This window comes from Schistocerca cancellata, chromosome 10 (genome assembly GCF_023864275.1).
Source record: "Schistocerca cancellata isolate TAMUIC-IGC-003103 chromosome 10, iqSchCanc2.1, whole genome shotgun sequence".
Taxonomy (NCBI): Eukaryota; Metazoa; Arthropoda; class Insecta; order Orthoptera; family Acrididae; genus Schistocerca; species Schistocerca cancellata.
Window position 1 is genome coordinate 87,103,804 of NC_064635.1, and position 14,846 is coordinate 87,118,649.

Sequence of the window (14,846 nt, forward strand, 5' to 3'; positions counted from 1 at the left end):
TTTGCCCATCCTGTGTCCAACAGCCACTCAGATTACCACAGCAAGCTCTGATGTTGTCACTATGAAGGGCTACACTGATCTGTTCATTCTCTGAAGCAACAGAAGCACTACCGGTTCTCCATAACAGCTGTCTCTGATTCATTTGTTTAAACAATGCAATAACCGTCTTAGTCAAGACGACATTAGCCTTTCTCTCGACTGGTCCTTCCAACATCTACATTCCATTTTGAGGTTCAAAATTCAAATGGCTCTGAGCACTATGGGACTCAACATCTTAGGTCATAAGTGCCCTAGAACTTAGAACTACTTAAACCTAACTAACCTAAGGACATCACACACACACACCCATGCCCGAGGCAGGATTCGAACCTGCGTCCATTTTGAGGTAGCATACTTGTTCTCACTTCTCCCATTTTTATCAGTCTGCATTTGCCTGAAGTCAGCACTGGCTTTCAGCCAGATGGTAATGTCTGACAGATAATATTTCAGCGATATATGTTGCCGTCATCATCAAGAGCTCCAGATGTGCTTAGCGTTAATGGAGCTGCTTTTCTCTTTGTACATGCCCTTTGTCCATTTCCGTATATTTCCTATCCTGGTGTCCCATGCTTTGTGAATTAAATGGTCTACATCGGTAATATGTTCCATTTGCCATACGCTCATCAGGTCAGTTTTAGATTCAGACAGCTTGGTGCAGACACTCAGGATTGAAACTACTGACAGATGAAAATAATGTGCCGGTCTAGGACTCGAACTTGATGTCTTTGCCTTTCATAGGCATCTTCGAAGGTACAGGGAGAGGTATGGTGAAAATGGAGTTGTGAGGTCCGGACCGTGAGTCGTACTTAGATGGCTCAGTCGCCAAAGCACTTGCTCGCGGAAAGCAAAAGATGTGTCAAGTCATGTGCTCACTACTGTAGAGCGAAAATTCATTCTGGATACGGACGTTGTTGGACGTTGTCACTGGGAGAACGAGGGGAACGGTGCGTGTTGATGAACCTGGGTGAAAATGTTTATAACACTGAAGTTTCTGATGAACTCAACAGCCCTTACGACCCCTTGCTTAAGTCACTGATGCAGCAAAGAAGTCGGCACTCATGCACGTAATACAGAGTTTGCTACTCTGCAAACGAAACAAGCACTTCTTCAGCACCTAGTCAAGGGGTTGATGTGTTAGAAGACGAGGATGACCCTGGTATGGGCTGGCCGCTGTGGCCTAGCGGTTCTAGGCGCTTCAGTCCGGAACCGCGCTGCTGTTACGGTCGCAGGTTCGAATCCTGCCTCAGACATGGATGTGTGTGATGTCCTTTGGTTAGTTATGTTTGAGTAGTTCTAAGTGGAGGGGACTGATGACCTCAGATGTTGAGTCCCATAGTGCTTAGAGCCTTTTGAACCTGGTATGGGTTGGCAGTACACATGACAGTTGTACACAGCATCAAATGGCTCTGAGCACTATGGGACTTAACATCTTAGGTCAACTTAGAACTACTTAAATCGAACTAACGTAAGGGCATCACACACATCCATTCCCGGGGCAGGATTCGAACCTGCGACCGTAGTGGTCGCGCGGTTCCAGACTGAAGCGCCTAGAACCGCTCGGCCACTACTCAGCATCAGCTGCATAAACACAGCTCGGGGGTGGGCGAATGGATCTATAACTGAACATCTGATTCCAGTGGCAGTCGGCTTTCGAGAGGATCAGTGGTGAAGGGACCCCAACAACAGGATCACTGGATGGTCAGGGAGTGAAATGGAGGACAGGTATAAGGTAAAGAGCAACTTCCTTATTAGCTCAGTACTACAGAACCCAAGGATGATGATGAGGTACAAACAGATACTGACGTCACTAGTATGGCTCTGAATAGAACCCTGTCTTTGAAAGCGCACCCCACAAAAACTGCCACATGGGGACAAGAGGTACTGTCGTCCAAAAAGTTATCGAAACACATGTGCACCACAACCAACAACTCTGCAGACTTCTGCATTGAGCCTGGTACGCGCCACAGCAGAGTACTGCGCACCGACATGTTTGATCAGCACTAATGTAAACAAAAGTTATGTCCAACTTAATAATGCTGAAGCTACTATTTCAGGAACAATTAGGTATACTCCCACCATCTGACTGCCTATCCTGAGTCACATACCAACCCCAAAATTGCGAAGGAAAGAATCCTCGGTCAGGAAACACAATAAGATCCTAGCAAACCCTGGATAGTCGGTGCATTCTGACATTCCTGACCTCAGAGTCGATAGACTTCTTTCAAGACATTCTCTTCCTGAACTTGCAAGCAGTCTCACTGGGCTCAACATTACCAGTTCCGGGAGGAGAGTGGCTTCAAAATACCTCTTAACCGTGCCAGTTATTTCCGTTTATTGCTGAGAGTGTCTCATGGTTTGATCGACCCTCTCAACCGAGTGGAACGTGTAATGGAAAATATGCAGATAGACTTTTTAAATGTTGAATGCAGCGCACTGAGCAAAACTATCCAGCACGTCAGGGAAGAGCATGTGGAGGCGTTTTTGAGGAATTTCTAATGGCAACCCCAAATTCTGTCAAGTATATACAGGGACTACAGGTTTGCTTGTATTAAGTGTATAGAAATAATGTTACGTAGTTCAGCAATGAAATATACTTAGATGCCATATGCTACATAAATACTAATTAGCATCCAGATGAGCGCCTACTAAAAGTTTAGTTGTTCCCTCCAGACTGGAGAAAAAGGGTGCCCTCTTGGACTCTCTCTCTACAGTTTTAGATAGTTCTACTAGTGTGGAATATTAACTGAACCGCGCTATCTGGTAATGATACTAGGCTTCATTATGTGTCCCATGCTCATGTTGCAATTGGCTTCATCCCGTTTTGCAGGGCAGACAAACATGGGCTTCCAGACGGGCTGGTTCCTGCTGTACCAGATCATGCTGCTGGTGTGGGTGATCTTCGGGCTGGGCTACCTGGTCATGATCCTGGGCTTCATCACGCGCGCCATGCGCTCCAAGCGGATGGCCCGGCTGGAGCACAAGCTGGCGCACAACCTCAAAGTGACGCAGGCGCGCCTCTGGCACGGCATCGCCAAGGACGCCGTCTATCTGCGCAGGGTCATCAACGAGATGTACCTCCAGAAGCTCAAGGTTCGTCACCAGCTCTGGTACAACTAGCGTTTTGTAGGAATAATGTTCACTAACCTCCAAATCACATTCTCAGTGCTGTGACTCCTTGGATGACACTACTCAGAGTAACAAGCAGAGCTAAATGGTTGACTGGTTTTGACATTGAACTGTAGGCATTCAGGTGGTACATTGATTTAGGTTTTATGTACAGTCCTGTCATAATCCTCTGAAGACATCACTTATTATGTTGAGGATGGCTCTACTCTATTCACTCTGTTCATATCTATTGGACTACTGAGTCAGGCAGTAAAGTGGCAGAATACTGGACTTCATCTCACTTCGCCATTTGAAGATTCAGATTTAGGTTTCTTGTAGGTGGTATAAACGTTTTAAGACAAGTGGTGCGATGGTTTTACCAAAGTGGATACGGTCAGTTTCTGTCCCCAAATCTCTACTAGTGTTCAGTTTGTAATGTCCACATTGTCTGACGTTAAAGATGAATCCTCCTTGGTCCACAGCCAGGAGTTTGTTCCTGGGTGAAGAAGTCACTGAGTCTCTCACCCCAGATGGTCAGCGCTGAGCCCAGTAGATACTCATAACCTGTACTTTCGGTGTCCTGTCGATGTCCCTGTCAGGGTTGTTTCTAGCAAATGAGAAATACGGCCTTTCGCTACGGCAAAGACAGGACATGCAATTAAGTTTGGAACGCCAGTGAAAAATCTCCACGAAATTTATTGCATCAACTAAACCAGCCTCGTACTATGATTGACATGCACTATCACTATCAACTGCAGAGACTGGCAGTTCGATGATTTACAATCAAATCACACTATCTTGAGTTTCACCTGACAGTATTGTCGCCTCTATTGATATCTTCCCATTAAGGAAAACATGCTGGATTTTGTTCTCTAGGAAGACTTCAGTCCATTCTCGTTCCGTCTAGACACTCCACAAGCACAATAATAGCCAGAAAGTATTAAGCTTTTCATTGACATAATCAGCTTGCAATTTATAGCAACGACTTTAGCTCATACCTACTGTGTAATCTGCGTTACAATGGGGCACAAAATTTTGCCACACTGTCTCAAGTACACTGTTGTTCTCAAATTGTGAGCCATATGTTTGTGACTATTACAGCGCCATCTATCGCAAAGCGAAAAAAGTGGTCCAACTAAAACATTCATATTTCTTTACGTACTACACGAATATGTAATAAAAATGGGGGTTCCTATTCTAAAAAACGCAGTTGATATCCGTTTGACCTATGGGAGCGCCATCTAGTGGGCCAACCATAGCGCCAACTGGTTTCCCCCTTCAAGCTAGACGAGTTTCGTTCTTTCTAGTTTTTACGTTTGATACTTATTTCGTGAGATATGTGGCCCGGTCAATATCAGTTGACCACCCTGTATAACTCCCCATCGCACCTCCCTTAGATTAAGTGGTGAAATGGTCCAGTCGATAGTCTATCAAAAACTGATCAAGCATGAAAACCGGAAAAAAAGCAAAATCGAAACAGTGACCGGCCCAAGATTAAGATTTGCAACATCGAGCAAAGTGGAAGGATCACAGCGTCATGGTCGTGCGATCATGCTGTTGGACTGCGAAGCGCGAGATCCTTGTTCAAATCTGCCTCTTGCTCCATTTTTATTCACAAAATTATGAACTTTGTGTCCGATCATAAATGTGTCTGTTCTCCTTCTGTAATTTTTTCAATTGTCATACTATACGAGGTGTGAGTGGAAAGTTAGAAAAGTGGGCTTGTAACTGTACAGTGGTGGTACTTACATGCTACAGTGATGCATCTCCTTCAAAATAGTCGCCTTCTGACTGAACACACCGACTCCAACGGTTTTTCCACTTTTGGAAACATTCCTGGAAATTTTTTCCTGAAGTGTGTTAAGGACGCTCTCCCTGTTTGCCTGGATGTCTTCACTCGAGTTAAATCGCTTCCCTTTCAGTGAAAACTTCCGTTTAGGTAACAGGTAGAAGTCTGCAGGGTCCAAATCAGGGAAATATGGTGGTTGTGGAAGCACAGGAATTTTGAATTTGGTCAAAAATTCAATGATGGAGAAGGCACGATGAGCTGGAGCATTGTCATGATGCAGCACCCAACTCTTGTCTGTCTACAAGCCAGGCCTTTTCTTGTGCACCTTTTCGCGCAAACGCTCAAGGACACACTTGTAGTATTCCTGGTTCATTTTCTGTCCTCGAGGGGTAAATTCAAGATGCACGATACCAGTAGAATTGAAAAAAACCACCAACATTGTCTTCACTTTCGACCGACTTTAACGTGTTTTTTTTCAATCTTGGTGAACTTGGCGTCTTCCACTGTGAATATTGCACTTTGGTTTCAGAATCATATCCATACGCCCAAGATTTGTCACCTGCAATTACGCTATTTAACAAATCTGTCATTTTTAGTCCGATTAATCAGCTGTTGGCACACTTCAAGTCGGTATTGCCCCTGGTCACTTGACAATCCTTTTGGAATGAATTTTGCGGACACTCGGCGCATATTTATATCTTCAGTTAAAATTGATTGAACTGCATGGAAACTTAAATTAAGTTCATCAGCCATCTCCCTAATTGTAAGTCTACGATCAGAGCGCACCAAGTCGCCAACTTCCACAAAATTTTCATTCGTTTTTTTCAATAGTTCGTAAGTCTCACAAGCTGATTTCCCGGCATTAAAACAAAATTTCACACAAACTCGTTGCTCCGCAGACAGAATCCGGCAACAAGCCCTAACAGATCGGCACTCAACCAGCTGCCACAACGAACTGCAGAAAAGAAACGCAGTTTCCTGTCAGAGGGAGTTCGAGGACACGGCAATGACTCACTCCCCACCCTCCGTGTACCTGCCCGTCAGACCAGTAAGCAGTAGCGGATCCATTCTTAAGACTTTTCAGTCACACCTTGTACACTGGTTACAGAATATGAGTCATAAGATAAGAATATACACTCCTGGAAATTGAAATAAGAACACCGTGAATTCATTGTCCCAGGAAGGGGAAACTTTATTGACACATTCCTGGGGTCAGATACATCACATGATCATACTGACAGAACCACAGGCACATAGACACAGGCAACAGAGCATGCACAATGTCGGCACTAGTACAGTGTATATCCACCTTTCGCAGCAATGCAGGCTGCTATTCTCCCATGGAGACGATCGTAGAGATGCTGGATGTAGTCCTGTGGAACGGCTTGCCATGCCATTTCCACCTGGTGCCTCAGTTGGACCAGCGTTAGTGCTGGACGTGCAGACCGCGTGAGACGACGCTTCATCCAGTCCCAAACATGCTCAATGGGGGACAGATCCGGAGATCTTGCTGGCCAGGGTAGTTGACTTACACCTTCTAGAGCACGTTGGGTGGCACGGGATACATGCGGACGTGCATCGTCCTGTTGGAACAGCAAGTTCCCTTGCCGGTCTTGGAATGGTAGAACGATGGGTCCGATGACGGTTTGGATGTACCGTGCACTATTCAGTGTCCCCTCGACGATCACCAGTGGTGTACGGCCAGTGTAGGAGATCGCTCCCCATACCATGATGCCGGGTGTTGGCCCTGTGTGCCTCGGTCGTATGCAGTCTTGATTGTGGCGCTCACCTGCACGGCGCCAAACACGCATACGACCATCATTGGCACCAAGGCAGAAGCGACTCTCATCGCTGAAGACGACACGTCTCCATTTGTCCCTCCATTCACGCCTGTCGCGACACCACTGGAGGCGGGCTGCACGATGTTGGGGCGTGAGCGGAAGACGGCCTAACGGTGTGCGGGACCGTAGCCCAGCTTCATGGAGACGGTTGCGAATGGTCCTCGCCGATACCCCAGGAGCAACAGTGTCCCTAATTTGCTGGGAAGTGGCGGTGCGGTCCCCTAAGGCACTGCGTAGGATCCTACGGTCTTGGCGTGCATCCGTGCGTCGCTGCGGTCCGGTCCCAGGTCGACGGGCACGTGAACCTTCCGCCGACCACTGGCGACAACATCGATGTACTGTGGAGACCTCACGCCCCACGTGTTGAGCGATTCGGCGGTACGTCCACCCGGCCTCCCGCATGCCCACTATACGCCCTCGCTCAAAGTCCGTCAACTGCACATGCGATTCACGTCCACGCTGTCGCGGCATGCTACCAGTGTTAAAGACTGCGATGGAGCTCCGTATGCCACGGCAAACTGGCTGACACTGACGGCGGCGGTGCACAAATGCTGCGCAGCTAGCGCCATTCGACGGCCAACACCGCGGTTCCTGGTGTGTCCGCTGTGCCGTGCGTGTGATCATTGCTTGTACAGCCCTCTCGCAGTGTCTGGAGCAAGTATGGTGGGTCTGACACACCGGTGTCAATGTGTTCTTTTTTCCATTTCCAGGAGTGTATTTACCATCGCAAGTAGATATGATGAATAGTGAGAGCAGGCGAGATGTCACGTAGACCTCTCGCAGGAATGAATCCAACAAATAAACGTGTGCGAACTACTGTATGTTACAACAAAATAGTTCAAGAGTCTAAACTCGCAAAACGGAACGGAAGAGTCATAACGCGTGGTACTTATGTAGAACAAACATGTGGCTCGTAGGTCTGGATTTGCCTTCCTTACATCTCGCTTTTGCAAACGGACGTTATACCACGACACAGACACAAATATGAATATAGCGAACAGAAACGTCAATAACCAGACGCACATTTATTAATTTTGTGAAAAAATTGTGGGGTACGCGAGAGATTTGAGCATGGATCTCCACTTTCGCATTACAACACCGTGACCGCGTTACTACGAGGCTATGGGTATTCAAATTTGCACGATGTTGGATATCTTGTGCTTCAGCCGTTCACTGTTTCCCTTTTGCTCATTTTTTCACGTGGCAGACACCTTCTTCCCGGTTTCATGCTTGATTTGTGTTCAGTTTTTGACGGGCCATACACTAAATCTGAGGGGGTGCGATGGGGAGTTTCTCTTGTTAGCGTAAAATCCAGTTGTAATTTTACCATTAATGTAACGTCCTTATATCTCATAAACTGACATGAAACTCTCATGTGGTAACCTGCTATGGACAATGGTAGATAAATGAAGACAGTAAAAATGAAATAAATGTAAACAATAAGCGGACGCAAAATTAAGAAGCTGCGACGCTAACTATTGAGCCACCATTTCGTCTGAGTGTACCGCCTACTAAAAGGCAAATAAAGTGCTTCGAAAATCTTAACCGTCGTTTTCTCGCAAATGGTAGAGTATCCACACATAACCCGCTTGTTTTGACTCCTCTTCCACTGAGTGAAGTTCCTAGGAAGCACAGTGATGACACTTGCCATATTCTGTTATGGTGGTCACATATACATGGGTACATTTACTTATCAGAGCATATCGATGTTACAGGGTAAGTGGGCTCGTAGGAGAACATCTAGAACAACATGAGGAGTACTACACCAATGATAAATCTAACAAAAGGTGAACAAACAATAAGTAGTTTGGAAACTTCGAAATTTTTAGGTGTCCATATTGATTCGATTTTAAACTGAAAAAAAAATCGTTTTTGAACTCCTAAAATAACCTAGTTCAGCTAAATGTGCGCTTCAAATTGTTAAAAACGTTTCGGAGGAGCAAATCAGTGAGTGGACGAATTTAACATGCTTTCATTAAATAATGTGATATGGAACAATGTTCTGGGGTATTTCATATTTAAAAAAGGAAGTCTTCATTTCTCAAAAACGTGCTGTAAGAATGATTTTTCATGCTCACCCTCAGTCAATCAGCTCCTTAATATCTGTTTAAGGCAGGTGCTTCCTAGGAAGAACGGTGATGGCACTTGCCGTGTTCTTCTCATCGGTAATACTTTTAAGAACATTTTCACCATTTTCTTCCTGTTGCTCTGTGTTTGTATCGGTTCATTACAATACTAATGTCATCGGCAAAATAGGTTAAATAATTCAAATGGCTCTGAGCACTATGGGACTCAACTGCTGTGGTCATAAGTCCCCTAGAACTTAGAACTACTTAAACCTAACTAACCTAAGGACAGCACACAACACCCAGCCATCACGAGGCAGAGAAAATCCCTGACCCCGCCGGGAATCGAACCCGGGCGTGGGAAGTGAGAACGCTACCGCACGACCACGAGATGCGGGCAGGCAAAATAGTTAATTTCAATTGTTGTGTATTAGATGTGTTGTCATTTACGTATAATAGAAAGAATAATGGACCTGAGATTGAGCCTTGTGGAACCCTATAAGTGGATTGTTACGTTGGTTAAGGGGATATTGTATGTTAAATTCGTTGAAATTTGACATTTTCCGTTTTCTGCTCCATAATGTTCTTGGGACTTTCTGAACATTTTGGTATATAATACATTAAAATCAGACAATTGTAAGGCCTTCAAATAATATTTTTAATGTTGAAGTGCAACTGACAAGTTTCGCAGCTACGCATATACTGCCACAGTTGAGCAGTCATATCTTGGGAATTACACAGTCAAGAAGGCTGCGAATTGCTTTGTTTTGAGCCTACTGCTCCGTCTCAGAAGTTGGCGTTCGATTAAACAAATCACTCCTTTGTTTATGATACTATTTTTCGTTGAAAGTAGTGTGATTATCGGCTATTTTTGTAGTAAACTAACTTCTATTGTTTTTTATACGTAAATAAAATGACTAAGCGTAACTTAAAGAAACGCAGATTTGCGGATAACAGATATGTGAGACCTGCATTTTCTTCTGAAGTACTTGAAAACACAGGCACTAGCAGTGAAGAAAACCACGATGATGTTTCTGAAGTGACCACACCTCTTGTGCATCGAAAAGGAAAGTAACTTTAGAAATGGGTGACAGTGGTAAAAGTAATGATATTATGGCATTCACACCAGAATGTGAATGAGTCCTTCAATAACGTTGTGTCGTGCAGTGTGCCTAAAAATGTATTTGTTGGCATTATGACTCTACCATTAGCAGGGTCTGATGCTGTAGTAACTTTTAATGGTGGGAACTATGAAAGACTTAAGGTTCTGGAGAAGTTAGTGATAACATTTGGACTGAACCCAGACGAAGGACTGCGGGAACTGCATGAGCTTCATTTACATGAAGCAGAGTTAGCTGCTCAGCAAATGACATAGAAAGCAAGAAAGAAAAGGAGGCGGCAAGTACGGGGCTGTTGTGACACTGAAGAATACACAGACTATGGGCCAGTGCAGTTCTAGTGCACAGAAGACGCAGAAATGTATAAGAATTTGTAATAAATAAAGTTTTAAATCTGAATATCTCTGAACTACATTTTCTCGATAAATGACCCATTTTCTAAGAAATTAATAATTGTAGAGACACGAAATTTTTACAGCATGCCAAGTGTGAGAACTTATGTAACTAGAGTAATTAACATATCCTGAGTCGTTTTGTTTTTATGTTCATTTATTTACAAAATTCTGTCAAAAAATTGAGTGTTTGAAAAAAAAAGATAACATGCCCCATAATACAATTTTAGTAATAATTCTAGTTCAGTGTTTCTAGAAAGATGCATTATATAATTATGGAAAATTGTAAGTTGGTGTCTTAAAAAGTTTCCAACAAGATAATGGGTCACAAAATTCGATAATTTAACATTGACGGCATAGGACATACAATGTCCACTTGAAACGTTAAGTTAAATTGTCTGTAGAGTGATTAGCTGACGGGCCCAGCCCCAGATACAGTAAACTGATACTGTGGACAGTCAACCACAGCACAATCTGGGTTTACTTTGGGCCCCACAACTTGTTGCTCTCCGCCGGTGGCTCTGGGTGGTGTAGAGTGTTGTATCTGTGCGGTGTGCCTCCAGCCGGTGTACCGCGACGACGAGCTGTCGTGCACGCGCGCCCTGCGGACCCGCAGCAGCTCGGAGCCGTGCCTGCACACGGCCGGCAGCAGCCCGGGCCTGCGCCGGCGCGCCAACTCCGACTTCCTGGGCGGCGTGGGCTCCGGCGGCGGCCGCGGCCGGCTGCCCAGGGTCATGTCCGAGACCGACCTGGGCCGCATCGACCGCGCCGCCACGTTCGCCACGGCCGGGGCGGCCATCCGACCCGCGGAGCTGCTGGCCCGCGTCGTGGGGGCGCTCAGCAACGCCGCCGCAGGTGAGTCCGCCCACAGGGGGTCCCTGCAGCCCCAAAAGATCCACCCCCAGAAGGGGCGGGTGAAACGGTGCTGACCACTGGCACAGAAACGCCACCTTCAGACCAGTCTACGCACATTAATTTGGCATGTAACTGGGTGGTAATAATTAAACTTTCCCTATTTAACGCGTTACAACATGGAAACTAATTACCACATGAGTACCTAACTTGGTAGCATTAATGTCAAGGACATGAGGAACATCTTATCATTACATACTAGTACCATTACTGCTGTAAAATGGTCTCAATATGCCACACAGAAGAGTCTGAAAACGCAGGATTGCATTCTCCACAGCAGAACGAAGCAGGTCTGTGCGTAAGTTCTCCTTAAATGCTGCCCTTCAAAGCAGCACATGTGTGAATGTTCGCCTGGTAAACTCAGTCCTGCAGGTGGCCCCATAACCAGAAATCACAGGGAGCTCCTGGCCAAGCATTTGGAAACGATCGGCCCAAATACGTTGCACGAAAGCGTCCTGCAAAGTTAACGAAATCTCAAAACGATTGTTAGCAACACTATTACTGCAAGACGTAACAGAGGCAGAGTATGTCAACGCATTGTTATTTCAAGCGGCGCAACAATAAGTTCAGTTATGTAGTTCTGTAGCGAGTAGCTGAGCCAATGTCGCGGTGCACTGGTCGAGATAGGCCTCGAAACTCAGTTGTTGGCGGTATAGGCACCACCTCAAATATTTGGCGGGCCGGATACCTGGGATGTCCGCCCAGCTAACGCGGGCCGGTTTGCCGGCCCTCCCGGGCCGTAGTTTGGAGACCCCTCATCTAAACACTTACGTTGGTAAACAAGGAAGAATCAGACTGTAATGGCGTCAGTAAGTAGATTTAAGGTACAGGCTTTCATGCAAAAATAAAATTATTGAGATATCTTAGCACGTCTTTTTTTTAATGTGAAAACGGTACTTACTTAAAAAACGTCTCGTACTTGCTAAACTATGTCTTGGCCAGCAAGGTCGCTGGCTCTCTCCCCAATTGAGAAAGGTTGGAGCATAATGGGCAGGGCTCTCCAACTACAGCGAGATTTTGACGATTTAACCTGTCAGTTGGACGCAATTTGGCACGATATCCCTCAGGCATATATACAGAAGAATGGAAAAGAAAATTGAGAATGCGCTAGGTGACGATCAGTTTGGCTTTAGGAAAAGTAAAGGGACGAGAGAGGCAATTCTGACGTTACGGCTAATAATGGAAGCAAGGCTAAAGAAAGATCAAGACACTTTCATAGGATTTGTCGACCTTGAAAAAGCGTTCGACAATATAAAATGGTGCAAGCTGTTCGAGATTCTGAAAAAAGTAGGGTAAGCTATAGGGAGCGGCGGGTCATATACAATATGTACAACAACCAAGAGGGAATAATAAGAGTGGACGATCAAGAACGAAGTGCTCGTATTAAGAAGGGTGTAAGACAAGGCTGTAGCCTTTCGCCCCTACTCTTCAATCTCTACATCGAGGAAGCAATGATGGAAATAAAAGAAGGGTTCAGGAGTGGAATTAAAATACAAGGTGAAAGGATATCAATGATACGATTCGCTGATGACATTGCTATCCTGAGTGAAAGTGAAGAAGAATTAAATGATCTGCTGAACGGAATGAACAGTCTAATGAGTACACAGTATCGTTTGAGAGTAAATCGGATAAAGACGAAGGTAATGAGAAGTAGTAGAAATGAGAACAGCGAGAAACTTAACATCAGGATTGATGGTCACGAAGTCAATGAAGTTAAGGAATTCTGCTACCTAGGCAGTAAAATAACCAATGACGGACGGAGCAAGGAGGACATCAAAAGCAGACTCGCTATGGCAAAAAAGGCATTTCTGGCCAAGAGAAGTCTACTAATATCAAATACCGGCATTAATTTGAGGAAGAAATTTCTGAGGATGTACGTCTGGAGTACAGCATTGTATGGTAGTGAAACATGGACTGTGGGAAAACCGGAACAGAAGAGAATCGAAGCATTTGAGATGTGGTGCTATAGACGAATGTTGAAAATTAGGTGGACTGATAAGGTAAGGAATGAGGAGGTTCTACGCAGAATCGGAGAGGAAAGGAATGTGTGGAAAACACTGGTAAGGAGAAGGGACAGGATGATAGGACATCTGCTAAGACATGAGGGAATGACTTCCGTGGTACTAGAGGGAGCTGTAGAGGGCAAAAACTGTAGAGGAAGACAGAGATTGGAATACGTCAAGCAAATAATTGAGGACGTAGGTTGCAAGTGCTACTCGGAGATGAAGAGGTTAGCACAGGAAAGGAATTCGTGGCGGGCCGCATCAAACCAGTCAGTAGACTGATATGACAAAAAAAAAGCCTCAGGATGAGTGTAGCGTTATTGACTTGATCAATTTGTGATCCTCTTTCTCTTAAATAAATCTTCCAATTTTTGTAAAGTTGTAATCGTTTTTTTAGTGTATTTTGGTTGTGATCAGTGTTTGACAAAGATTTTAGCATCTCGTCCATTCTACGAACCCTCACAACTGCTGTAACTCCAAGTAATGTTGCAACGGCCCCCTCGTTGTTGACGCAGCGTCCTCGCACCACCTGGACGCGCAGGAGAGCGACACGGACTCGGACGCGACGCAGCCGGCGGACAGGGAGGCGAGCGGCAGCGGCGGTGTGCACGGCTTCAGCGACGAAGACATCCTGGCCTCTGAGCGCGGCTGGCGCGGCTCCGGCTGGACCGTCGGCGGCTTCAGCATCGGCGGGTGAGTCCCCCTCCGCGGCCATATGCTGACTATACACACCAGTCCAAAGTTCTGCTGGTGCGGCTCGCCGCACATAACATTATTATACTGAGAGCTGAATAAGGTCAAGGGACGACGATGTGCACACATACAGATGACGGTAGTATCGCGTACGCAGCCTATAAATGGGCAGTGCTTGATGGAGGTGTCATTTGCATTCAGGTGATCCGTGTGAATAGCTGTCAGACGTGATTAAAGCTGCACGACGGGAATTAACAGACCTTGAATGTGGAATGGTATTTGGAGCTACACAACTGGCCATTAAAATTGCTATACCAAGAACAAATGCAGATGATAAACGGGTATTTATTGGACAAATATATTATACTAGAACTGACATGTGATTACATTTTCACCCAATTTGGGTGTATAGATCCGGAGAAAAAAGTACCCAGACCAACCACTTCTGGCCGTAATAACGGCCTTGATACGCCTGGGCATTGAGTCAAACAGAGCTTGGAAGGCGTGTACAGATACAGCTGCCCATGCTGCTTCAACACAATACCACAGTTCATCAAGATTAATGACTGGCGTATTGTGACGAGCCAGTCGCTCGGCCACCACTGACCAGACGTTTTCAATTGGTAAGAGATCAGGAGAATGTACTGGCCGGGCAGCAGTCGAACATTTTCCGTATCCAGAAAGGCCTGTATAGGACCTGCAAAGTGCGGTCGTGCATTATACTGCTGAAATGTAGGGTTTCGCAGGGATCGAATGAAGGGTAGAGCTACGGGTCGTAACACATCTGAAATGCAACGTCCACTGTTCAAAGTGCCGTCAATGCGAACAAGAGGTGACAGAGACGTGTAACCAATGGCACCCCATACCATCACGCTGCGTGATACGCCA

General features: G+C 45.6%; 1 protein-coding gene across 1 annotated transcript in view; it reads left to right on the top strand.

Moving 5' to 3' along the window:
* The window catches only part of LOC126106151 (open rectifier potassium channel protein 1), a gene marked incomplete at its 3' end in the record, with an annotated part of 205,169 nt that overhangs the window by 150,902 nt on the left and 39,421 nt on the right, over nucleotides 1–14,846 (top strand). The window contains exons 5-7 of the mRNA XM_049912392.1: nucleotides 2,867–3,129; nucleotides 10,914–11,205; nucleotides 13,781–13,958. Of these exons, the coding sequence (XP_049768349.1) occupies nucleotides 2,867–3,129; nucleotides 10,914–11,205; nucleotides 13,781–13,958 (733 nt within the window). The remainder of the gene's footprint in view (nucleotides 1–2,866; nucleotides 3,130–10,913; nucleotides 11,206–13,780; nucleotides 13,959–14,846) is intronic.